Raw genomic sequence first — 27,527 nt, forward strand, 5'->3', positions numbered from 1 at the left:
CAGGTTGGTAACAGGATAGGAGCAATCTTCTGAACCAGTTAGATTTGCTGGCTTTTGAGGCTTCATTAGGTGCTAATCCAGGCTTGGCAGTAATCCAGCATCCTGGTTATGGGAATTATTCTCTCTCTTTGGGAATGCTAGCAGAAATACTTGCCTTCAGCCAAACTCTGGGTGAGGTGGATCCAAACCACAAAAGCCACAGAGAGACAGCAGCTGCTGTAGGTGCAGCATCCCACAGCCCCCATTTCCTTTGGCAAGGCTCCACCTGCCTGAATATTTTGGAAACCAGCACTCCAAGGTGCCTTTTGGTGCTCCTGGGAGTTATCCCCTCCCAGGTGAGCACAGGACACAACCATCTTTGGGCAGGATCATTGCCCAGCTGCTGAATATTCCCCTCTCCATGTAACTCAGTGCTGTTTCTCACCCCAGTAGTGACATCTGGAAACAGCAGGACAGGAAATCATAAAACATGCTGATATCAATGACTGTGTAGGGGTAATAGAAGAATGGTTTGTATCTGCCTGGATCTTTGTGGTCAAATAGTCTTTGAAATAGTGGGATGTTTTAGATTGGACCATGAAGGCACACACAGAATTTCTTTTGAGCTGGCCAAAAAGTAAAACACAAAAGGTAAGTTTTAGAATTTAAAAAGAAGTAGCCCTCAATAAGTGTTCTCTTCCTTTTTCTTTTTTTTTCTTTTTTTTTTATTTTATAACAATCACTTAAACATATTTTAGCATAGTTGCTGTCCTACTAATTTGCTGGTTGTAACTCTGATTTTTCTGATTTGTCTTCTAGGCCATTCACCCCTTTTCATTCCCTCCCCCCAAAAAAGTTGCTAAAAGATTAAGGTCTCCATGTTCCAATTTTAGCTTTCTAACAAAAGATACATTTTTCTTGTTTACCATTCACAGGCCTGTTTTAAAGTAGTTCCTTGATGCTTTAAAAAAGAACTGTAGGTAGAAAACACTTGGAGTACTATTAGGAGAAGGATTGGAGCCAAAACTTTACCTGTGCCAATGGTCCCTGAATTTTACTGTGTGCCAAGAGCTCATTTGTGCATTTGACAACATTCCCTGGACTTCTTTCACATCCCACTTGGAAATATGCCCTGGTCCTGTATATTCACTTTTTTCTCCATCCTCAGGAAGTACAGAGGTGGAGAGCAGAACCACAAGGAGCTGTGAGAGCTCCATCCATGACATTTTTTGTCCTAAAAACTCCAGGTGACCAACGGAGTTTGCTCTGATTTTACAGCAATGTGTATTTAGGCAAAACACTTGAATAAAGACATAGTTTGTAACAATCCTCTCATCCTGTCCCACTCTGATGAGGGAAATTTTCACAAGTCAAACCCGCAAAGGGCATGTTTATTCCTGTGTTTTCAGAGAGGGATTATGGAGCTGAATGTTTAAATGGCTTTATTTGCAGCATGGCTGTCCTTTGGAAAATTCTGTGGTATAAAAACCAGAGTTGAGAATGTTTAGAGGTAATGAAAAGACAGCTAACAATTTCTTGATAGCACAAAGGCATGGATTATTGCAATATGTGCTGGGAAAATTGCTTTGGTAGCCAATACTCTGTGTGTGCATAAACTACACAAAGTTCAGTGTTGAAGACTTACCTGAAAACAGGCAGTTCACATTTTTTATTGCAAATTTTATATGGAGATGCAGAGATCTTTTAAGGCTTTTAACACTACTATAACTGTTATGTTATTCAGGAAGTGTGGAAAGGATTTCACCTTTAAGGTCAACTTACAGAGGCATTTCTTCACCTGTTGTTTTGTTTTGTTTTTATTAGACAATGTTTTTAACATTGACTGAAAAGAAAATGGGATCAAACTTTGGAACAAAGGGGTATAGTCTTTCTAATTCCATCTTCAGGTTATGTTAGGATCTCTATCCCACTTACTGTCAAGCCTCATTACTCAATTTTCCAAAAATTGATACTTTGTACTTTCAGGTCTTGCCATTTTCAGATAAACACTATGTAAAAAAAAAAATCAGATTTTATGCTGCGTAAAATAAATGATTAATTCTTTCAACCTATCCTGTGTGTCTTTTAAAATCCTGTTAAGAAGAACTTCAAAGCTGATAAATTATATCCCTCCAAATTCCTCCTGTGACTCTCTGGCTGTGTAGATCCCATCTGACCCTGGCAGGAGGGGGAGGCAGCCAAGTGTAGCTCCGAGGTGATTTTTTCCTGTTTATTCCCGAATTACAGATATTCCTGCTTCAGCTTTTCATTTCAGTACGGGGCAGAGCAGAGCAGAGAAAGCGTGAAGCTGAGAAGGGGGAGCTGCTGATGGTTTAGGGTCAGATTTAGGGCTGTTCCTGCCCTGGATGCGGATGGGGAAGGGACACAAATCCCTGTCCCTGTCCCCAATCCCTGCTCCGCGCTCTTTCCTCACCAGGTGGAGCCCAAGCGGCGTTTTCCAGCTCTTGGAAACCTGATACCTCAGGTTTAACTTTTCCATTTTCAAATTCTGAGCTGCTTTAGTGTGCACCTCTGCACACTAAAGGGGATGGTGAGCTCTGTGCCCAGAGCAGGGAGACAAAACAATTCCTGCTCCAGCTGGGCACCAAGGACAAATGATCCAAATCCCAGCCCAGGAGCACAAACACCGTGGGCTGGAGAGAGAAAAACAAGCAGGGTGGGACTGCCTGGGCTAAAGCTGGAATGGGACAATGAACTGCAAGGTGCAAATGGAGCAGAACTGATCCCAGGGACAGAGCCCGTGCCCGGCCGTGCATTTTGGGGCCATTTTGGTTCATCTTGGGTGCAGCCCTGGCTGGGCTCTGGTGCTGCCCAAGGTGCATCCATGGAGGAGATGCTGTGAATAAATCCCTGCTTTATTCTTTAGCTCTGTCCAGCCTCTGCTCTGGGGAAGGCCTGCACAAGGCCTCAAGCCCTTTCAGAACTTTCTGGTTTTTCGTCTGAATTCCCTTAAAAGTTCCTTTCATTTTCTTTTTTGAACATCCAACCTCAAAGATCCTTAACTTAGGGTCTTCTGCTCATTTATCATCTCCCTCTTTCCCCCACCTAAACACCTCTTTACAAAGTCCATTATTTTAATCCCTGAGCTTTTTAAAGGCAGCACAATGTATTTATTGTGAATCTTGTAAATTTAGGGCATTAGTCAAGTAACGTGGAGTGGCACCAACTGTTTAATATTTTTCCTTCAAAGCTGGCAGGTTTTGGTTATTTCTGTCTTGATATTCAGTGAAGCTTCTCCATTACTGCCACAAGTGACCCCCAGAAGTTGTGGATGCTGCATCCCTGTAAAGTGTTCAAGTGTTGGATGGGGCTGTGAGCAACCTGTTCTAGAGAAAACTGTCCCTGCCCACATCAGAACTGGATGATTTTTAAAATCCACTTCCAAACCATTCCATGATCCCATTGTTACACAGCTCTACTCACAACTTTTCATTCTTTTTCTTGTGCTTAAACTTCTTTTATGCTTTTGAAATTACCATCATCTTCAGAGTGCCCTCAGACTTCAGGCTCATTGAATCCAAAACTGTAAAACTGTTTGTTCACACTTCCTTTGTGTCACAGACATATTTTAAGAAAAATCCTTTTGCTAGGATTTTTTTCCTGAGAAGCTTAGAGGCCTCAGAAATGAAATGTAAACATTGATTATCTTCTGCTGTGGAATGCAACAGGTGCATCTGTGATTGGTCCCATGTGGTTGTTTTTAATTAATGGCAAATCAAAGTCCACGGACTCTCTGGTCAGTCACAAGATTTTATTATTACTCCTTTCCTTCCTTTCTAGCCTTCTGATGAAATATTTTCTTCTATTCTTTTACTATAGTTTTAATATATCATTTTCTTTTAATATAATATATATATAATGAAATAATAAATCAGCCTTCTGAAACATGGAGTCGAGGTTCCCCTCTTTTCCCTCATCCTGGGACCCCTGTGAACACCACCACACCCTTGCTCTTCTATGCCCATGAAAACTGGCCTGTTTAGACAAAACAGCTTTAAAGTTTGTGTGTGAAACACAAAAGCAAGAATTTGTTGCAAGAATACAGCTGTTTTTGATAATGACAGTGGAGTGTACACGAATATGTGAAGGTTGGCAATGTAAGTGCTCTGTGTAATTTCCAGTACAATGTGTAATTCTGATGGCACTTAAACAGTAAACATTTACTATTCTCCCCTTTCTCCACCAAAACAAACTCTTTAAAAATAAATGGCTTGTGGTTTCTTTGGGTTTTTTTTTTTCCTTGTAGAGGCTGACAAGTACCACTTGCCTACACCTTGACTCATCATCTGTTTGGCTAGGGAATTCAATAGCTCTCCCCAAGAAATACAGGTTATTACAAAGAATACAGGGATCTCTGCTGCCAGTGCCTACACAAATATTAGAGTATTGATTTTTACAGCTGTTAGCTAGATGAGACTGCTTTCTATGAATAGACAAGGTATTATGTTTCTTCAAATTCTTTTCATGCACCCAGAATTGTTCTGAAGTACTATGAGTAAGAATACTATTTACTTTTCCCTTGAGTGCTTTTTAATTGTAAATTTAACATTACTTTCATCTTTCTATACTCTTTTTGAATGAGATTCTTTTTATTGCTGGACAACTTGAACATTCTCTGGACTTGTGGTTTATACTGATTTTTAATTGCTGATTTATTTTTGACTGCTGATGCATCACCTCTATCTGGATCAAGTGCGATTAAATATATTCTCCATATGTTTCTCTGGATTAACAAAGCAGAAGAAAAACACACAAATTAGCCCCACCTTCGTTGTTCAGCAGGGCAGAAATACCCCAGATTCACAAATTTACAGGTTTTCCCTCTTATCAGCTGAAAGTAATTAATGCTTGCTTTTTGCCCTTTGTTAAATGATCCATTTTTGCTTATCTTGGGGAAGGTGAATTTAATCCTTTATATCCACAAAACAAGTATCTAAAAGTTCTCATCCTGTTTTAAGTATATGCTCCTGGGTTTCATAGACAGTAAAGGTGTTAAAAAAAGGGGGAGGGTAAAAAACTCAAAGAAACAAACAAAAACCAGAAAAAATCAAACAAAAATCAACAGTAATTTTATTACAATAGACATTTACATCTCTATTTCTCCATGTTCCCCTTCATGTCACCAGCACACAGGATGCTGAGTTATGGCACAGGCACATAGTGAATTATGGGTGAGTTAAATTATGGCATAGGCACATGGTGAATTATGGGTGAATTAAATAACTGCTTTTCCACACTGCTGCCCCTGTTGTCCATGTGCATGTTCTTGTCTGCCCCCGAGTCTTAGGTAAAATTAGACACCAGTTGCATATTTTATGTAGGAGGTCTATTTTCTTAGTTATTCTGAGCTCTACAAGCAAAGATTTAGTCCAACGTTCTCCCCCTGCCTTGCTAACTCTGCCTTCCTTTTAAATCATTAAATTCTTTGAACTTGTCCTGGCAGGACGGGAAATCCACTCCTGGCCATTTGTGGGCAAGCAGAAAACACAAATTAAATTCTTACAAGGGCTGGCATGACACTTCTGCTCATTTGTTAGTCAAGTGAGGTGGATGCAGAAAATCTCTCTGTTGGTGCCACGGCTCAAAGGGCAAGCAGGAACTGGCTGGTGCAGTTTTAACTGGGTTAGACCATAAACCTCCTCTGCTGACTGGGTTTTGTGGTGATAAGACAAGAGTAAGACCCTGTAGATGCCTTCAACTGCTCCATTCCGTGTCATTTGTTTCCTCAGTAGATTTCCTGTCCTGCTTATCACCAAAGGGTCTCAGAGCCTCACAGGAATTGAGAGCACAGATTAATATTTTGTAAGTTTTTCCTCTAAGATTTCAAAGTACAGAATGAGTTTGAAATCTTAGAGGAATCTGCAGGATGAAATCAGAAATGATCCTTCAGAAGGGTTCTGCACCCCACATCTTTGATTAATCAGTAAAGAAAGAAGTGTAGCTTGGTTTTTTTCCAGATACAAAAGAGATACATGAAGTAAAACATTTTAGAGTTTCCTTGTCCTTAGGTACTTAAAATCCCCTCAGCCACTGGGTCCCTGGGATTTGGCAGGCCAGCAAACCAGGATTTGGAGCAAATGCCTGGGTGTAGTTCCATGTAGTTTAGGCAGTAATGAAAAAGAAACTGCTACACTTTTCTTGTGGGTAAAAGCAGGCAAAATTTCATTTTTTCCTGTAAACACTGATAGTAGCCAGTGAAGTGGGTTTTTCACTGTATTGAGGTGGTGACAAAGTTCCTAACGGCTTAATTTTTTTCCCTATGGAATCTGTGACCCACCACTACTCATACAATAAATTTATTTTAAAATTAAATTATCCCAACTCCTAGTTAATATTCCTTCCTTTAATAAAAATATATTAATTTTTCATTTGGTTACCACACAGTGTTTTGGGTTTAGAGCTGGATTATTGTTATTTAAGGGCTAGAAGTGCAGTCTTCAACAGTTTCAATCATTTATTAACAGAGGCATCATCTTCTGATGTGCCAGCTTGCAGGTTAACACTTCCTGCAGAAGTAACTGCATATTTTAAAAAGTATGTCAGCCTAATGTTGTCCTTAACTTCCTCTTGCCACCTCATAACTCTTTTTACTTTCTGTCCAATGCTTCTCATTGGTTAAGTTTATTTGTCCCATGTTACCTCTTTAATTATTCACACACACAGGTTTTGTGGGACATTGCTTTTTCATTTGCAAGCTCCAGTACATTTGAAAATAACCTGCAGCAATTACTCCCTTAGGCTTTACCTGCAATTTACAGGATATTATAATATACAACTCAGAGACAAGGACAAGAAACACCTCTCCTGCAGGGACTGCAAACATTTACAGCTTTCAGCAGTGCCCTGGGAGGAATGCAAAAGCCCCACTCTGGCTGCAGTTCCTATATGAGCCCTCCTGCAGGATTTTATTCATTTGTTTGCTGAGCTAAATATCATTCCTGTGCATCATTAGAGGCAGAGGGAACGAAAGAGCTTAGTGGAAACTAAATCTGAGAGGTTTTAAGGGCAACTGCAGAATCACAGAGTGGTTTGAGTGGTTTTCTGTGGAAACCCAGTGCTCAGGGGAGCACTGACTATGACCCTCATTCATGGAGAAAGTTTCCCAGACTTCAAGATAGAGTGGAATCCACAAAAGTGTGAAATAGATTATAGAGAGCAGTGTAGGTGTATCACTTAGGTGGGAAATTGAGATTTTGGGGTTTTTAGTATGTTGTGGATGGAAGCAAGATGGAGGGCACGGGGTGTTGTCCTGGGTTTCTTCTTCATGTTTCTTCTTCCTTCTTCTCCATGGGTTTGGGTGGCATTTTATAATTGGGCAGAAAAGTCCCCATTGCAGCTCTGTGGGATCAGTTATTGGGGTAAAAGGGAAAATAATCCAGGTGTCAGTTCTTCATTGGATAGTTTAGTCCTAAAAGACCTTGTACCAAGAGATTGTTGGCCATTTTGTTCCTTCTAATGAAAAGCTGCAGAACTCACAGCAGTGAGACTGTTTTACTGATAAGAAATAATAAACACCTGAGTGTGAACATGAAACACCATCTCAAGTGCCTTCAATCCAGACCCAGAAAAACGAACAGGTGGGACCCCCACAGTTCTCTAAATGAAAATTTGTGACCCAGCTACCCCAGCAGGAAGGAAACCCCCAGGTGATGGTGCACAACACCTGGTACACAAGAAAAGATGAGCCAAGGGTGGACTCATGGTGGAAATTGTGTCATCCCAGAGCTGTGGAAAAACTAGGAGGGGTCTCCAATGGAAAAAGCCCTGGGTTGGGTTCAACAGATTAAAAAATAACTGGTTCACCTGGAGAATGGATCCAAACTCAAAGAGAGTAGGTTTAGATTTGATATTAGGAAGAAGTTCTTCCCTGTGAGGGTGGTGGGGTGCTGCCCCATCCCTGGAAGTGTCCAAAGCCTGAGTAACCTGATACAGGGGGACGTTCCCTGGCCATGGAAGTGGGGTTGGGAGCAGATTATCTGTGAGGACCCACAGCACAGAAGGAAAAGAGAAGGAGAAATAAGGAAGGGAGAAAGAGAGAAAGGAAAGAAAGAGAAAAGAGAGAGAAAAAAGAGAGAGAGAAAGAAAGAGAAAAGAGAGAGAGAGAGAAAGAGAAAGGAAAGAAAAAGAGAAAGAGAGAGAGAAAGAGAGAAAGGAAAGAAAAAGAGAGAGAGAGAAAGAGGAAAGAAAGAGAAAAGAGAGAAAGGAAAGGAAAGAAAAAGAGAAAAGAGAGAGAAAGAAGAAAGAAAAGAGAAATAAAGAGAGAGAAAGAAGAAAGAAAGAAAAAGATAAAGAGAGAGAAAAGAGAAAGGAAGAAGAGAGAAAAGGGAGAAGGAAGAAAAAGAGAAAGGGAGAGGAGAGGAGAGGAGAGGAGAGGAGAGGAGAGGAAGAGGAAGAGGAGAAAGAAGGAAAGGAAAAAGAAGGAAATGAGTGGCATGTGTGCTCTCCTGTCCCGCGGGCCAGCTGGGTGCCCTCTGCGGAGAATAATTTAAAGCTGTTTAACGGGGCGGTGCGGCGCTTACAGGCGGCCGCTCCCCTTCCCGCTGTCTTCCCGGTGCTGGCAGGGGAAGGCTGCGAGAGGGACGGGCAGGAGGAAGAGGAGGAGGAGGAATAATGAAGCTGACCCGGCACTGTGAGTAGGATGCGCCCCGGAGCCGCTCCGGGCGGGATGAGACCCCGATGGCCAAGGGGAAGGGGCGAGAGGGCTGATGCTGGCTCAAAACCCAGTTCTTAGTCTGGAATAAGTCATGCTCGAGTCTTAAATATATCCTCTTTTTTTAGTTTTTCTCCTGTGTTCAAGCCCAGCTGCGTGCAGATGGGTGTGTTTTAGCGAGGTGTGGCTGCATGGGGGTTTGGGATCAGCTAAATACAGAATAACCCAGTACTGGGCTTGCATTTAGTGATTTAGTTGTTGCCAAGAGGCACCTGAGGGTCAAGGGAAATTGGGAGCTGCTGAAAGGTGGAAATGCTGACACAGGACACGAGGGAAGGGCAGGAAACTCTCTCAGGGGAGAGGAGATAGTAGGATAGGGAGATATTAGGATTTTAGGGAAGGGTTTTTCACCCGGAGAGTGGTCGGACACTGAACAGCTCCCCGGGGAAGAAGGGAGCGCTGAACTTGACAGAGCTCAAGAAGGGTTTGGACAATGCTCTCAGGCACAGGGTGGGATTGTTGGGGTTGGACTGGATGATCCTTGTGGGTCCCTTTAAACTCGGCATAATCTGTGATTCTGTCATTTTTCCTTATGCTCTGCTGTTTTCCGTGTCCTGCCACACCTCCATCCTGACTGTCCTTCCTCCTGGCTTCTCTCTGCCACCTCCTCTGCCTGGCACTGTGAGTATCGTGAGTGTCCCTGCCTCATGACAGTGACAAGATGGAGCTCTCAGGGAGCTCCTCCATGGCAGGAATGCAGTGAGGGAGGCACAGCAACACCTCTGCAGCTCAGTGTCCCCATGGTGCTCCTTGGTGCTGAGCAAACACAGCCTCCAATATCAACAAGAGCACAGTCTGCCTTTCCTGCATGCAGGCTGCACTTTGTGCTTTATTGTGCTTTATTGTGCTCTTGATTACCTTAACTTTGTCTGAGCTTATGGCATTGCTGTTAACTGTGTAGAGGTTTGCACAGTGGAGAAACCAAAAAATGAATGTATGTATGCAAAATAAATAACCTCAGTAAACCTAAGAGAGCCAGCTGGACCCAGCAATTTGGGTCAATGAGGTCTCTTGATGCCTTCTGAGTCCCAGAAAGCAAAAGCAAAAGTTGGTTGGCAGTGAAAATATACTGTGAGTTTTGAGAACCAGGTACAAACTATGCAGGACAGTTGGGAAATCTATTGAGCCTTAAAAGGCATAGTTCTAAATAAAATACAGAATATATTATAGGTTCACAGAACTATTTAGGTTGGGAAAAGCCTCCAAGATCATCAAGTCCAGCCTTTGATTGATCACCGCTCTGTGAAATGGAGAGTAGCACTGAGTGCCACATCCAGTTGTTTCTTTCACTCCTCCAGGGATGGGCACTGCAAAGCTCCCTGGGCAGCCCCTGCCAAGGCCTGAGCTCCCTTTCCATGGGCAAATTGCTGCTGCTGTCCCAGCTGAGCCTGCCCTGGCCCAGCCTGAGGCCGCTCCCTCTGCTCCTGTCCCTGTTCCCTGGCAGCAGAGCCCGACCCCCCCGGCTGTGCCCTCCTGGCAGGGCCTTGTGCAGAGCCACAAGGGCCCCTGAGCCTCCTTTGCTCCAGCCTCAGCCCCTTCCAGCTCCCTCAGCCCCTCCTGGGGCTCCAGCCCCTGCCCAGCTCCATTCTGGCACACTTCAGCCCCTCAATGCCTTTCCTGTGGTGAGGAGCCCAGAACTGGACACAGGACTCGAGGTGTGGCCTCACCAGTGCCCAGTACAGGTGAGTCCTGCTCCTGTGGCCACCCTGTTCCTGATCCAAGCCTCAGCCCATTGATCCAGCCTGTTCAGATCCCTCTGCAGAGCCTTCCTGCCCTCCAGCAGATCAACACTCCCACCCAGCCTTGTGTTGTCTGCAAACTGAGTGTGCAGTTGGTCCCTTGATCCCCTCACCCAGATCATCAATAAAGACATTGAACCTGATCAGCCGCAGAATTGTTCCTGGGGGACACCACTCGTGACTGAGTGTGGCACCATCCCCCAAAACCCCTGAGCAGATAATTCTTAACCCAGGGAAGATGCACCTGTCCAGGCCTGGGCTGCAGCTTTTCCAGGAGATGTGTGGGAGATGTGTCAAAGGTTTTGCTGAAGTCCAGGCACACAACATCCGCAGCCTTCCCCTCATCCCCCAGGGGGGTCAGAAAAGGAGAGCAGGTTGGTCAGGCAGGACCTGCCTTTCCTAAATCCTTGCTGGTCCCTTGGTTATCATGTTTGTGCCACGTGGTCACACTCAGGATAATCTGTTCCATGATTTCCACCAGGGAACATCAGGCATAACAGCAGTTAGACATTGTACTTTCTCTTCTATTTAGATAAACGGCTGCACTGTTGAGCCTGTTTTGCAACAGTGTTGCTCCATAATAATGATGAAAAATAGTGCAAATGCATTGTAAAGGTAAACCTGCCATGCTAACTGTGGAATGAGCAAAACAAAACCTGACTGGTGCTCTCACAGATCTTTGCAATGCACCATGCCCCATCCTGTCCCCAAAAATAGTCACTAAAATCTCTCAATGAAATTGTCATTTTCACTTCATTCTTCCAGGGTTTTGTCTTTGAAACTTGTGACTTGGCTTCCTTTATCAATTAAATATATTTTGTGTATAAATCTGGTAAATTTTTAATATTGAAAAAGAGCTAAGATCATTCTGCTTGGTTCCAGCAGCTTCCTGATTTGTGGATGTGGACTTTGTCAGTGTTTGTGTTCACATCGCTGCTCAAATGAGGTGTCAGAGTAATTTCAGTATTATTTTAGTGTGGGTTTGCACCACTACTCGTGGTGGAGTGAGAGATTTCTCATGAGTAATACGTAGGGAAATTCGTAATAGCTGAAGATCCATTACATTACTTTTTCAAGCTTAATCCTTTGATGAAAACACAGCAAATTTTCACAATATTTTCCCTGCAGTCACACAAATGTTTCTGCAATGTTTCATTGGGCTTTTTATTTTTAAAGCTGGGAGAATGCAGGAATAACCACGTGGAGAAATACAAAGAGGGAGTAGCTAGAGAGGAAAAAATCTGTCTTTATGGTAGATTATCAACAGAACCTGTGTGAATAAAGTCTGCTCTTATGGAAAAAAAAAAATCAAAGTTCCTTCTGGCATGAATAACTGGAATAACAGAATTTTTCAGAATTTGGATGCAGACCAATTGGGCAGAATTCACAGGAGTGGCAGAACTCGCAAAACAGGACTTAAGGAGGACAAGTGAAAAATCTGGCCTTATTCTACAGAAAGGGTAGGGCAGAAATCTTAATGTTTATAAAAGGTAGTTCGAACAAGGAAAGGAGATAATTATCTCATGAGTGTAAACAGTTATAAGGAAGGTTCAGACTGGATAATACAAGATATTTTCTAGAGAGCTGGCAAAGTAAACATACTGCATAGTTTTGGACATTGGTCCTGTTGAACTCAGTTTTCAGGACTACAAAATGAATAATTTTCACTTTAACAGACCCTTGTTTTCAAGGATGGTTCTTTGCAGATCAGGAAGTGATTCATGCCTCTAAAACAACCTATTCCACTACTGCAGTGTGATATTCCCTAGTTTAGCATCATAACTTAGGTGGTGTGTTTCATCAGGAAAGCCATCAGCACTTCTGGTGTTGAGGAAAAGCAGATATTCAATAGGAGGAGGAAGCCTTTCACAACAAGGTGCTAAAACACTGGCACGGGTTATCCAGGGAGGAGGTGGCTGCCCCATCCCTGGAAATACCCAAGGTCAGGCTGGACAGGGCTCTGAGCAGCCTGATGCAGCTGAAGAATTCCCTGCTCATTGAAAGGAGGGCAAATTAAATTAATTAATTAGATTGAAGGTCCCTCCCAACCCAGATTATTCTGTGATTCTGTGAATGCAGTGAGAGCTCATTGTGTGAAGGGGATTGTTTGGGCTATGCTGTTTTTACCCAGCATGTTAAAAATGTGGGTGCAGAAAATTCCCTGCTTGCTCAGTGTTTAAAACAATTCCTGAAGTGTTTGCAGGTCTCAAAAAATCAACAGTAACTGCAAAACACCTCTGTAGTACCCAGTATTTACTTTTCAGAGTCAAAAATCCTACAAGGGTTGAGTTAAACTTTGTGTTTCTTTGAGATGCTATGGATGTGGATTGAAGAGAGTGATTGGGGGAATTTTCTGCTTGAAGATCAAGTTTTAGAAACAAAAGGGGTTGTCCTTGGAGGTAGGAATTCACCTAATATTCTATTGCCACATGTCTGAAGGCTGTGGTTAGCACAGTGAATCAAACCAGCCAGTTTGGGTAGCAGTGCCAGAAAAAATAACAAGATTTTTTGTGTTGCTATGAAAACATTTTTATGTTTTATGTTGTGTGGGTTTTTATCCTTTTTATTTTCCCCTTCACAGCTGTTCTGAGATTATTTGGATTCCTGTTGACATCCTTGGCTGCTTGGTATTTGGGATACTTTCTTGCTGTTCATGTACCCCAAAATACCGTATCTATTGCTGCACTTCAAGAGATTGGAAAGAAACCAGTGTTGAGGCGTATGTAGTTGTATTTACTTCCTTTTTTTTTCTTTCTTATGCTGTATCTGATATTGTGTATTTATGTGCTAAATAATAAATGGCTTGTTAGCTAAGAAATCATTTGGTATGTGCTATTATAAGAGTGAAGTTGACTATAAAGTTAATTAAAGCAAAGCTAAGCCTTTTCTTAGACATTGTTTTTGAAGAAACACAATGTCAGCCTATTTTTGCAAATGTACAAAAGTAATTATTTGAACACTGATGTAAGAAAAACTAATTTATATGTGGGCAAAAGAGTGCAAAGCTGCAGCTTTGTTTCTACTACACGTAATTTATATTTATGACAAACAGCTGAACCACTAACTAAACTTTGGAAGTAAATTCTCATTATTTTTTAGCTCTACTCTGACCAGGTGGTTTACTGTGTATATTTTTGTCATTCTGTGACTAAGTTATTGTGTGAAAAGAGGTCTTAAAATAAGAATGATAACTATTCACTTCAAGCTGTTGGTAGGAAACCTTCATCCTGGTAGCTCTTGTTTCCTGTTATGTGGAATAGCAGATAATAATTACCTTATTTTCAAGTTTTTTGGATTATACCTCTTGGGAATCAGTGATAACTTCCAGCCCAAACCAACCTGTGATGAAGTTGCCACGATCCCAGGATTCTGCGTTCAGATGTTTGAGTTCAGCAGGTTGGCTTTAGGGGGTTCATCCCATGTTGAAATTGTTTGTGCAGCATCCAATAAAACATTTTTTCCTCTTTGCTGTTGCAGCCCCAGCCCCCAGAAGGCAGAAGTGTGGCCTCTGGGCTCCCTGCCCACCTGGGAACTTTGTCTATCGCATCCTCAGTGGTGGTGGCAAACAGAGGAGGCCTAAAATTTGTTTTGAGGATGAGGAGTGAGTACCATTCTAACTTTACACCTAATCCAGTGCTTCTAAAGGTGTTTGGGTTTAGTAGCAGCAACTGAGCTCCTACCAGGGGCTCCATTCTGGTGGAAAACTTCGGAATTTATCTGACAGTATTTAACTCTTCTTCTTCTGTCTTTTTTTTTTTTTAACCTAATCTCCAGTGATTTTCTTTGTTCTCCTATATAAACTGCAGACATGGTTAGCTTTCAGCAGGATTTTTTAATTTTCATGGTGCAGGATAGCAGATTTACAGAATTCTGACTGCTCAGCACCTTCTGAAAGTCAGATTCTTTCACAGCTTTTCAAACTGGACAGGTGAAATAACTTCAAAACCTTGCAGTGACCTCTCTTGGAGACATAATCCACAGAGAGTACAGTCACAAAAACACCTCATCTTGTTTGTTTGGGGTTTTTTTCCTCCTTTATCTTCCTGGCTGCAAATGTATGAAATATTTTCTTGATCTGGCTCATTTTGAAAGAGGCATTGTTGAACGAAACTTACTGATACACTGTGCAAGATTTTTAAGCTCTTGTTTATAATAGAGTTTTGAATTAAATAACTGAAGAAAACAAGTATCAGAAAATTACTTAGCACTGGTACACATAACTTTGCAACAGAGCTGCTGGACAGGTGTCTTTTACTGATATTGTATTTATTTCAATTCCAGGTTTATAAATGAAGACAATTATGAAGTTAGAAGTGGTATAAACATTGCCATTGTGAATTGTAAGTAAGAGAAAAAAGTGTTAAAGAGACACATACTTTTGGACTGCAATAAATTACCAGTGTTCTTGGGGGGATTATATATTTTATTTGGTGGGGTTTTTTACCAGCTAGTATGGAAGGGAAAGGAAAATATTGCAAACTTGATTCACATTAATGTAAGAAAAACAAATCTGTGTGATAAAAACAGCCTTCTGGGTAAACAAAAGAGACATGTTCATAATCAATAGAGGAAAACAGAAAATGTGCACATAGATGTATTTTATTAGAAAAAAGACTTGTAGCACAGCAAGAATATCTGTGATCTCCAGCAGCAGGACTCAGCTTTCAGCTTCAGCCCTTGATAAATTATATCTGCTGCTCACTGATAAGGGGGAGGCAGGAACTGAGAGCTGCAGTTCTGCCTCAAGGTGTAGCCATGGTACAAATTCCTTTTCCACACTTGTTCAGGATACAGAAAGACAAACTTTAATAAATATTAAACTACCATTTGCTTACAGTAAAAGCACTGGAAGCAGCAGGTGTGCTTTATTCTAGGTTTGGAGGCACCTAAATCCTAAATTTTGATTTAGATGAATGGGAAGGGTGATGAAGTGCAATGTATTCAATAATGGGTCCAGGAAAAAATGAATGCCGAAATCTTGTGGAAGAGGGGATAAAAAGGGAGTTCGCAGGCACAGTCAAGCTGGCTTTGATCACAAAACACTTATATTTTAAATTTTTTTTGTCTCACTATTGCTAAACAAGATCTTGACTTTGTCTAAACTTGTATGATTTTGCTGAGGATAAAATTAACCACTAACAAGAATCTGTTACAAATTTTTTCCCCAGTAAACTACTGCCCCTTTTTTTCCAAAAATCATAAAATCTTTCCTGGGTATAAAATACAAAAATGAGTTTAAAATTAAAGTAAGAGGAGAAATACTGATCTTGAATGCACAAGCAAGATGGTAGCAAATAGGAGCAAGTAAATCTGTCCATTATCCTGCACCAGCCTGTAGCAAAACATATTTTTTTATATATCCACTAATTAGATCAGGCAAGATAATGACTGTTCTTAATAAGTGCCTTATGGATGAAAGGTTAACCATCTGAAACACTGCACAGAATAGAATTAAGCTCATTCAAATAGTCTTAGGCTTAACCAATTTTCCTATCTACAGCTGTGACCTATTATAGTATATTTAGATATAAAAACATGGAAGCACACACCAGAAAATTGTTTTAAATAAGAAGAAATAAAAATTTTTAGTCACATTTGATGATTCGGTGACTATGCGAAAAAAAATATTCTCCCCAAATCTTAAACTTGTTATTTCATATTTCTTCCAATTTATGAACTGAAACAAAAGAAGCCAAATAATACTCAGAATTAGGGATGTCTAGCTTTAGCTGAAAATTCTAGGTTTGTCTATTGAATAAAATAATATTTGCTCATATTTAGATTTCTTTTTTTAATTACAGATAAAACAGGAAAACTCATTTCGACAAAATTTTTTGAAATGTGGGGAAGAGGTAAGAAAAGAGTCCAACAGAGCTTTTGTTAGTGTTTCTGCATTAAGAAAAGACAGATTAATGTAATTATCCTCCTCTTTCCTGTTTGACTTTGTATTCTCAACAGGGATCAGCTAGAAACAAACAGCTGCTGTATTCATAAAATATGTTCTGGCCAGATATGATGACAAATTTAGCCTGAAAAGCTGAATTTTCTCCTGTTGGTTGAGATAGTTAATGATCTTCTTTGTTAAATTATCTTGTTCTTTTCCCCTTTTTTGTTTTGTCTTTTTCTTTGGTCTCCATTATTTCAGTCTGGTAGGAATAGCACTTAACCAGATATGACATCCAGATACTTCACTCAGCAAAATTCCTTTTCCTGCCATATCTTGCTGTATTTTAGTTATAAAATTATCATAGGAAATTTGCCTATCTGTCTCTTAACATCATTCCACATAGCTGGAAAGATTATCTACTTTAAGAATAGCTTTTAACACATTTTCTATACTTTGAGTGGCAAATTTCCTTGCATATTAGTGAGGAGAACCAGAATGCTCTGAGGCACTGGAAGGTGATTCCCTGACTCCATAAAAATGCTGGTGGCCCTGGGTGCATGAGTAGGAATGTGATGTGCATGCCAGGAATAAGCAGCTGTGTTATCCTGGTTATTCTGTTATTCTAATAATTTGTGTTATTATGACTCCACAGATCACTCAGGGGAGATGATGGATTTCATCAGGAAAGCACCAGAAGGGACCCTCCTTCTGATGGCCACTCACGATGATGGCAGCACCAGGTAGGAGGTTATGGAGCCTGCGGGGCAGAGAGAGGTGAAAAGCTGGAAAATTCATGTTGGGAATTGGTGCAAAGGAATGGTAAATTCCACTCTACACTCAGAGTTGTTCCCTCAATTCTTGTGTAAAAGTTTTAATTCCATGTCTTTTCCACAATTGCACATATCTGTGTGTTGGTGCTCCCTAGGATGGGTAGATATTATGTTGTTTAAAAGCACTCCAAATTTTGCTGTTACCTCTGGGTCACAATCTTCTTTACTTTGAAATGTTATTTATCCACACCTCGAATTATGATGTCTCTAGTCTGCATTCCTTCTACCTTCATAATCTGATTTTTCAGGTGCTTTTGAATCTTTGGGGGTTTTTAGCTGAGTTCATAATATAGTATTATTCAGGAAAATGCTTAATCCATGTTTGATACCCTTGTCCTTATTTAGGAAGGACTGAAGCACCAGACAGTATTTGATATACATTTTCCTTTCTGCTATGCTGTTACAAACAGGTTGTATTAACATCAGTCACTTACTGAGAAGGAAAAAATTTTATAAATTCAGTTCTCTCTGTGAATTCAATGTGATGCTGCTACCACAGCTCTCAAGACTATTTAAATCTCATTTTTACTTCTGCAGGCTTAATGCTGAATGTAAAGCATGAATCAGCCATGATCTTTTTCATCATTTTTCACATCCTGAATGTGAACATTCATTTTTTTAACACTCATTTTTTCATCTCGTTTTCCTAGGTTGAAAGATGACGCCAAAAAAATAGTGGAAGAACTGGGAAGTAGAGAAATAAAGAATATAAAGTTCAGATCAAGTTGGGTTTTTATAGCTGCCAAAGGCTTCACTCTGCCAGATTACATCCAAAAAGAAAAGGTCAGATTTGTTTCATTTTCACTTTATATTTGTCTGTATATCAAAACCAAAAACTTTGGGAATAACATACCCACAGGTTGCAGGAAGACTAAAGATACTGTTTTTCACAGAGATTTCTGTTTGCATCTGTGCCCTTGTTGTGTTGAGTTTCTGTAAGCCCAGTCGTGCTCATCATGTGACTGAGGCAGACAGAAATGAGAAAATCCAACACAGAGTTCAGGTCCTTTGATGATGCTGTGTCACTGTCATATTTCCTGACAAATCCCTTTGCCAGGATTTCTTCTCCTGGGAAGCTGAGAAGCCTCAGAGAAAAATGAAAATAATATTACATCATTTGCTTCCCCTGTGTTTTGCTGCTTTGGAATGTGTTGGAGATTGTTTATCCAACATGTGAATTGTTTTTACTTAATGACTAATCACTGTTCTGCTGTGTTGGGACTCTGGAGAGAGTCACAGGTTTTTCATTAGTATCTTGTTAAGCCTTCTGTAAGTATCCTTTCTCTATTCTTTAGTATAGCATTATTTAATATAAATACATAAAATAATAAATCAGCCTTCTAAGAACAAGGAGTCTTAATTCCTTCTCAATTGGAATTGAGAAGGATTCTCAATTCCTTCTCAATTCTCAAAGATTCTCAATCCCTTCTTCATCCTGGGGACCCTGAAAATACGACAATGCTGATTCCCTCCACAGCCATGTCAAAGTTCCACAGTGGGGCTCTTTTCCCAGAATATCACTGGATCAGTGATATTGGATGGTCAGGCTGGAAGGGACCAAGGTAACTCTTCTGGTGCCACCTCCCTGCTCCAGCAGGGCCATCCTAGAGCTCAGGGCACAGGGCTGTGTCCAGGTGGCTCTGGAATGTCCCCAGGAGGAGCCCCCAGAGCCCCTCTGATTTCTGCTCAGGGCTGGGCACTGCCCAGGGCAGAAGTTGTGTCTCCTGTGAGGGGAATTGCTGGGCTCAGACCCTGCCTGTGGCTCTGGGGCCATTGCTGGGCCTGGAGCAGAGCCTGGGCCTGCTCTGAGCTCTGCACACAGGGACAGACACAGGGGCACACACAGGGACAGACACAGGGACAGCCATGGACAGACCCAGGGACAGACACAGGGACAGACACAGGCCCAGGCAGGGCTGAGGCCCCTCTCTCTCCCTGGGCTCCTCTCCAGGCTGAGCAGCCCCAGCTCCCTCAGCCTTTCCTGGGCACGGAGCTGCTCCAGGCCCTTGCTCAGCTCCAGGAGCTCCTGGCCCTGCTGTGCTGAGGAGCCAGAGCTGGGCACAGCAGCCAGAGGTGCCCCAGGGCTGGGCACAGGGGCAGGAGCAGCCCTGACCTGCTGGCAATGCCCATCCCAATGACCCCAGGACACCATTGGCCTCTTTGGTCTCTGCTGGCCCAGGGACAGCTCAGTGTCCCCAGGTCCTTTTCCACAGAGCTTTTCCCCAGCAGGTCATCCCCAAATTGTGCTGGTGCAGAATATTTTTGCAATATTCTTCACATTTCAGAGCTTCTGCTGGACAAAGATAATCAGTTTAGTGTATATCATGATAGCCATCTGTGAAATAAATAAAGCACTCTGTAAGAGTGTAAGCACTGTAAGAGAGGAACTGGCAGAATCTTCGCCCATTATGTTAAGCAAGATGTGCAACATTCTCCTCAGCTTCCCAGTCCTCCTTCATTACCCTCTTCTCTTGTATAAGTTTGACAAACTGGTATATAAATAGAAAAAACTAGATACTGATTTTTTTAAAATTTATTTTATTTTTACAGATAAACCACTCTGACCAGACAAAGAACAGATACCAAGGCTGGCCAGCTGAAATCCAAATAGAGGGCTGTATCCCAAGAGACCTGATCTGAACAAATGCATACCTCATTAATAAAGACAATTCTATATTTTTATACTTAGGACTGTAATGAATTGCCTCCAGAACTCAATAAGCATATGAACACCAATTGTACAACAAGTCAAATGCACAGTTTTTAAACTATCTTTGCTCTCTGTGGTTTTATTCTAATCTGAAAACAAACAGGTATTTTGATAAGAAGTGAAAATAAAATAGTCTGGTTTGGAAATGCAGTGTTCAGGAAGTCAGTCATAAAATTCCAGAATTTGTGAAAGTGAGTATAGATTGTCATTAATACTTTTAGGGCTTTGGTTTTACTTGTTTCTTTTTTGTATGTCTTTTCTTTTGGTTCCCTTTAAATACTAATACACAAACAGGACTTCGTCTAAATTGCAATCTAAAACCATTTGCAATACAGCAAATTACTTTGATGTCAGTTTATTAATAACATTCTTCTGTTCAGAGAAAGTATGGCAAGAGCAGACACATTTGTTAAGCTGCTTTTAGTGATGTTGGCAACACAGAACAGCAATGCTAACATGTAAAGATCCAGCTACTTGAATTATTTTGCCAAATTTAGGTTGCAAATCTACATAGTTTGATTTAATTCTTTTTTCTTCCTTTAAATTCAAATTATATTTAAAAATGTAGGGACTTCATGCAAGCCTAAGGGTTGTTCATGTTAAATATAGAATCAAACACATGATTGAAAGGAAGCTGTAGAAACATTTATTCAATTTCCCTTTTTTAAAGCACAGCATGTGTCTGGACTGGTCTTAAGTGGTGTTTGTCCCCCTGTGGTTCAGACATCTCCCATATGGCTGATTCCATAACTTAAGTTGCTTCCTGCAGCATTCCACTGTTATTCTAATTATTCCCCAACCATATGGAATTAACCCAAACGGACCAAGCCAATTACATGGAGAATAACTCATCACTATTCTTTTTATATCATTCCATGATGTGTCTGATGATTGTCCTCATCTACTCCCTCCTGCCTAGACTGAACCCACCTGTTTTAATCTTTCCTTACATTTTTTCTTGATATTAAAACATTAGTTCTGTGGTTCCTGCTTGAAGCCCCTTTTGAAACTTCAAATGAAGCTTGAAAGCTTCAAATCTTCAACCATGGCTGCCACTTGTAGCCACTGCTGTGCTCCCAGCAGCTTTCTGGTGTTGTGTCTCTCACCAGTCCCTAAAGTTTCCTGCTACTGGTCTGCAAACTGCTCCATAGCCCAGGGACACTGCCAAAAAATCCATTTAAATTAGCCTGACTCAATTTGACTTTGGCAGACTCGGTGGTTGCTCCTTAGCATCTTGCTGCTGATGAGGTGGGTACAAACTGAGCACTTCAATAGCTGTTTCTATGTTTTTCCACATTAAGTCATTCTTCTTAATAATAATAATTTTTTGGGTGGTGCTTGTGTTTCTGGCAGGACATTTATTCCTCTGCATCATAATCACCCTTTGCTACATGCTTGAATTATAAAAATAACATAATTACAGTGCTAATGGCTGGCAGTGCTCAAGAGTGCCAAGCTCTGAGACAGCCCTCGAGCTCTGTGGAGTCTGACAGCCACTGCCTCCTGCTCCAGGCCACAATTAATCTCACATCAATTACAATTAAATTTTATTTCAATTTCTGTTTAGCAGTTACCGTGAAGTACAACATTCTCATGCTTTACATTGGCTCTGTTCTTCACACTCTGTACAAGTGTTCCACTCTTTGCAACAGTAAAAGCTGCACCTCTTTCATTTGAAACAAAGATCAAATCACTCTGAGAACCTTCCGCAGCACGAATTCCTGCAAAATGGTCTTTAACCCATGGTGTTTCCACTTTTACAGAGATGAAGCTGAGTCACCTGGGCTGGACTGAAGTGTGTTGATAATCTGCAGTGCTCAATAGCCATCATCAGCTTTGTTTTCATTTGTTCATGACACAGTATTTAAATATGGCAAGAGGACTCTCAAGTACTTTGAAACCGCTCTGACCTGAAGAAATCATGCAAAAGTGAATACTTGCCACCTTTTCATTTACTTTTCAGATTAGAAGCAATCTTGAAGAGTTGGTTTGAAAGTGGGATTTTGACTTTGCACCCACGATTTCAACACTTTTAAAGGAACTGCCTCCTAGGAAGAAGTGAAAAGCTTTATCATGGAATCCTAATTCTGAAAATTTAATCTGGGGGGAAAACAACAGCTGCAGTGGTGGAGGTCTCTGTTCTCCATGCCAGCTGGTGTTGTCAACCACAAGGAGCATTCTCCTGAGCTGGGAAAATGCTGGGAAATACCTCTGGGTGCTTATTACACAAGTGAGGACACCACCATGCAGTAAGGTGAAAGCCTGCACAGCAATCCATCTTTTTCTAACCCCAGTAGGCAAATCCCATGGGAAGCCCTGAGCTTTAGGCTGTGGCATTACTCAGGGCGTGGGATTGTGGATTTAGAAGTGGGATGGCACAGCAGGTGGTAGCAGTGGTTTTCCACATCCTCTGCATCTCTAGAAGTACCCAGTGCTTACCTGTCCTGGGCAGACACTGGAAACAGAGACGTGGCTGGAGGTCACCTTGGGTGGACACCAGCAGCTTTGTCCCTGTCGTGCCAAAACCTCCTTTCCTACACTTTGCCAGGGGCAGGTTCTCATTTCAAATATCCCCAGCAGAGCATTCCACACATAGAGATCCCTTGTACCCCTACGTAGAAACATATTTTAGATGCTCCCATTTTTACCTCCTAGGTTAACATGACAACCAGTCCTATAAAGAAAAAAGTACCTGGACAAAGCTCCTTTTTTACTTCTCCATTTAAGAGCGTGAGAAGTATTTCAGGGTCCTGACATGTCTCTTAAAAATCCCTGGATCCCTGGCAGTCCAATTTGATGGCAGCCATTGAAAATATTGATCAAATAAGAAGTAACATTTTCAGTTCCTCAGTGGCAACTGTTTCTTCATGTTCTTTGTGTGGTGTTATCTAACTCAAAGTGGGAAGTTTTCACTATACTTAAAAGAAAAATAGAAGACAGGAAAAGAAAGTGAAAGATGCTCTTTTTGAGATAGGTTGTGCTTAAAGGAAAATTCTGACCAAGAGCAATCCACCTAGACAAGCAAAGAGAAGCTGATGCTTTTATTCAAACATAGTGCCTGGAGGGAAGTAATGTGTGACTGTGATTTATGTGATCTCTTCTTAGCTGCAGTGAGATGCTGAACAATGACTAGAATTCAGGGGATTGAGATGGGTGGCTTAATACCATTTGAGTGACAGCAGTTCTTCATTTCTGGGGATTTGATTTCAGTTTTGGTTTCAGTTGTCTGCTCTGGTTTTTTGGGGTGTTTTTTTTTTGTGCTGTGCTTTCATTTTGGTTTGGGTTAAGGGGGGTTGTTGTTGTTTTTTGGTTGGTTGGTTTGGTTTTGTGTTTCGTTTTGGTTTTCTTTCCAGGAGAGGTTTTCAGCAGCACAGGAAATGTAGCTTCTCCTCTAAAACACAGACTTTACGCTGGCAGTTCCTTCTTCCAAAATATATCCAAAGAATAGACCTTTTGGCCTGTCCCCATCTCCATTGCAGGTCTCATTAAAAATAAAACATATTTTTACTAGGTATGTTTTAGCCAAAAGCAATACACATTTCAACCTTGTACTTCCCAGCTAAATCCTATGTGGTTGTGCTTTTTATCTCCTAAGAATTCCTGGCTTATAGGAATTCCCTGGCAGTGTTTTGTGAGAGGCTGCTCTTGGCCACCCAACCAGGACAATGACCCTGAAAAATTATTTTTGAAGGAACCAAGGGACACCTGCAAACCAGCCACTCAGCTTGCCAGGTGCTCACTGGAACACCACACAGCTGGGCCCAGCAGCCCCAGGAGGTTCCCCAAACACCCGGACCACAACTCCTCGGTGCAGGGGCTCGGGGGCAGCTGGCAGAGGTGCCCTCTGGGATCTGGTGCTCGTTCCCAGAGGGGCTCTCGTGGCTGCTGTGGGATTGTCTGGGCACAGCGACCGCGCAGCCGCCGAGTTTCAGATCTCTGCTGCTCTGCCTGCGCCCGGCTGGCTCCGAGATGGGCCGGGCACAGCTGAGCCTGCCTGGAAAAGCAGCAGCTTTTATCCATGTGGCCATGGCAAAGCTGCTGTGCCAAAAGGGACCCTTTCACCCCGTGTGCAAGAAGCCAATCCCCACACAGAGTTCAGCTATTTCCTTTATTTACAGTTCTGCACAGGAGGAGGTGCTGGGTGGCAAATCCACAGAGGCAGCACAGTGACTATCAAAACTTTTCACTATTTATACATTTTAGTGAACAAAGGCATTCATGCTCATTGCCTACCAGTTACATGGTTCTCTTATTATTTTTATTTTTTTTTATATTTTATAGTATCATATTTAAACATTTAGATATTACATTAATATTATATGTAATCTACAATGTTCTATATCATATATTACACAATAGATTATCTTTGAATATTTAAAATATTTTTTATTTTTAGAGATTTATTATTTATGGACATTATAAAGATTAAATAATATGCTATATTTACATTTGCATTTTAAAATACTATTCTGTTTTTTTCTATTTATTATTTTATATTTATTCTTTATAATTAAATATTAAGTTAATATTTTCTCTTATTATTAACTAATATAAATTTGCAATAATTTACTGATGCCTTAATATTAATGTATTAATATTTTTCTATTGGCTAGAAGATTGCCCCACTTTTTATGCTAACTAGTCTTTCTCTGTGCCCAGTCTGTCTCTTCTGTTTTCTCACTGGGTTTCTGGGGTCACTGGGCCAGGAGTGGGTGGTTGCTGTCTTCCTGTGCCAGAAGTACCTTTTCCCCAGCTGGAGAATTTCAGCACAGTTGCTGAGTTAGCTTTATGAGTTTTGTCCTTATTTGGGAAGTTGTGCCAAATGTCCTTGTGGCTGTCACTCTGCATCCTTCGTGTCCCCTCTGAGCAGGAGCTCCTCCCCAGGCTTTGTGCCCCTGCCCTTGGCTCTGACATGGCTGGTGCCTCTCAAGCCCTAAGCCTCAGCCAGGCCATTCTCCCGACAAGGAGCCGATGTCCCTGAGCCCTGGACATCACAGGCAGCCTGTGTGGCACTGGGCAGGCTCTGGGCCTGCGGGGCCAGGCCTGGCACTGGCAGCGGGCACTGATTGTCCGGCTGTGCCCTCAGGCAGGGCCAGCAGAGCAGCGCCCGCAGTGCCTGAGGCGGGACGGGCGTTTCTTGGGGGAGCCGGCTACTCCCTGAGGGCCTGGGCTCCCGCTTGGGAAAAGCACAAAAAGCAGCTGAGCTGGGCAGGCACCGGGCTCTCTGTCCCTGCCTCCTGCTCCTCAGGAGAAGCCGCCATGCTCTGAGGAGGCCTGGGCTGCCAGGTGGGGAGGCAAGGCCCAGAGCGGCACTTGGGGCTTGGCTCGGCTGCCCCGCGCTCAACCCAGGCCTGGAGGGACAGGCACTGGGAGCCCGTCTGCTGCAAAAATTCCCAGTCTTTGTTCCCCTTCTTCTTTGTCTTCACTCAGCTCAAAGAAGCTCAGTTTGTGCCATGTCCTTCTCCCACAGCAAGGGCTTGACCCCATTGCTGTGGATGCTCACATGTTCCCAATTGTCCTGAGCAAGCTCTTTGTCACCATCATTGTCCCAACTGGACTGCACACAGGATCTGCTACCATTGCCTCAGGACAACTCCTGGCCAGCGGAGTCTTCCCCTCTGGAAAGCTCTTGGCCAACAGAGTCCTCCCAGTCAGACGGTTCTGGGGAGCTTCCGACTGCTCCTTGGGACAGCCCCTGCTCAATGCATTCTTCCCCATGGAAAATTCTTGGTAGCTAAGGGCTTCTCCCTGGGACAGCTGCTGCTCTCCTCATCCCAGCTGGAGAGCTCTCCACACTTACTGACATCTCCTTGGGAGAGCTCTCTCTCAAGAGACTCTTCCCAGTCAAAAATCTCTTGGTAGCTTCTAACATCTCCCCATTTTGGAAAGCTCATGATCCACATCAGATTCCTGCTCTTCCTCCATGCTGACAAGGCCCCCTCCTCCTCAGTCCCTGACAGGGGCAGGACTGAGCCACCCACTGCCCTCACCAAGTGCCCGCTGGGGGCCTGGTGTTTGGCCAGCTGGCAAGGGGCTGTGTGGCTGGGAGTCAATGTTCACTTTGTCCTCTTCCATCTATGCCGTGCTCTAGGACCCCACAGGGGTCCTGGGAGCTGCGTCTTCCTGAGGGCGGCTCTCCTGGGACTGGGCACCCCAGGGCACACCAAGCACCTGTGTCTCCAATGGCCACCCCAACACCCCTTCAACAGCTGAGCCCACTGGAACTGGCATGGAGCAGCCCCAGCCTTGGGCACTTGTAGCCCCTGATGTGCCCAGGCCCCTGTGAGGCTTTGGACAGGTCCCACACGACAGCCCCAGCCCCATCCTGCAGAATTCTGGCTCTGGAGGCTCTTCAGGGCACAGCCACAGGCCAGATGGACACAGCCAGAGAGCTGTGGGCAGTGGCTCCATGTTCGGCTGCAGGCTGGGATGAGGGGTGTCCTGCCTGGGTGCAGGACTTGGCACTTTGTCATACAAAACTTTGCCATGTTCCTGTCAGCCCATTTCTCCAGCCCTGTCCACATGCCTCAGGATGGCAGCATAGCCCTCTGGTGTGTCAGCCACACCTCCCAGTTTTGTGTCACCAGCAAACTCACTGAAAGCATGCTCTGCCCCACCATCCAGAGCGGGCAGAATGGGATGAGAAGAGTGCTGCCAAGGATGGGCAAAAAGGGGGACTTTCCTTAGGGAGAGTGGGGCAGGGAAGGCATTTTGGGGTGACACATTCAGGTGACAAGGTCCCAAAGCCACATGGGCTCCCAGAAGCAAAGGCTTCTTGGCTGGACATTCTTAAGCACATTCCCAGCTCAAAGCAGAGGCAAGAAGAAGAGGGAAGAGAGGAGCTGACAGAATCCTGGAATGCTGGTGGCTGGAAGGGACCTTGAGCGGGTGTTACAAACCCATGAGGGAGAGAGGCCTCTGCCCAAATGCAGGTGCAAAGGAGGCCATATGAGGACAACATACAGATTTTATTTACCATGGATTTTATTTACCAAGAAAGGGAAGGTACAGAGACAGAAAGCAATAGGAAAGAGGTCTCAGAAACAGAGCATCAGTTGGAACTAGATGATCTTTAAGGCACTTCCACCTAGCAACCATTAAATCTTGATCTAGACACAGGAGGCCAAATACTCACTGCATCAACAGGACTATTTATTCCAATGAGCGACAAAAATAAATCAGAACAGTAAATCAGTCCTCCGTCACTGTGCTGCAGGAGCTGCTGTGTTGAAAGCAAAATCCCCTTTCACAGATGAATGAAAAACAAATATTCACCTGCCCTTCACAGGTCATTGCTGTGCACCTCGTCATGAGTCTGCCTTTTATCTTCTTAAGACACGCCCCATGGTTGCAGTTGTCCAATATTAAATATCAGGGAATCTCACTTTTATTGTGGTACTTGCTTTCTCCTGACATGGAGGATTTCCTGATCAAGCTTTTAATTTCCTTCACTTACAACTCCTCATATATGTGCATGTGCAAGTACCTTATAGTTAGACCTGGTTTAGGAACTGGATGCTCAGTCTGACAGACAGGATTGGGGGACACAGCTACAGCTTCTGCACAAATAAACAACGGGTGATTATTAGTGGTATGGAAAATGTCTGGAGCACAGGGTCTGCCAGAACTCCCTGCATCCCTGCTCACTTTG

General features: G+C 42.7%; 1 protein-coding gene across 2 annotated transcripts; it reads left to right on the plus strand.

The window, feature by feature from the left end:
• The first annotated feature begins 8,516 nt into the window (after positions 1-8,516).
• Positions 8,517-20,022, plus strand: FAM3B (FAM3 metabolism regulating signaling molecule B). Of its 2 annotated transcripts, none has more exons than XM_064705704.1 (8): positions 8,517-8,629; positions 13,031-13,168; positions 13,927-14,050; positions 14,731-14,789; positions 16,251-16,301; positions 16,989-17,076; positions 17,817-17,949; positions 19,717-20,022. In XM_064705704.1, exons 1-8 carry the CDS (start codon positions 8,611-8,613, stop codon positions 19,804-19,806), a joined length of 702 nt encoding a protein of 233 aa, XP_064561774.1. In that variant the 5' UTR covers positions 8,517-8,610; the 3' UTR covers positions 19,807-20,022. The 2 variants fall into 2 exon arrangements, with proteins under 2 accessions (XP_064561774.1, XP_064561765.1); XM_064705695.1 differs by lacking the exon at positions 8,517-8,629 and adding an exon at positions 12,598-12,848.
• Positions 20,023-27,527: the final 7,505 nt, after the last annotated feature.

Source organism: Zonotrichia leucophrys, chromosome 1 (genome assembly GCF_028769735.1).
Source record: "Zonotrichia leucophrys gambelii isolate GWCS_2022_RI chromosome 1, RI_Zleu_2.0, whole genome shotgun sequence".
Lineage (NCBI taxonomy): Eukaryota > Metazoa > Chordata > Aves > Passeriformes > Passerellidae > Zonotrichia > Zonotrichia leucophrys.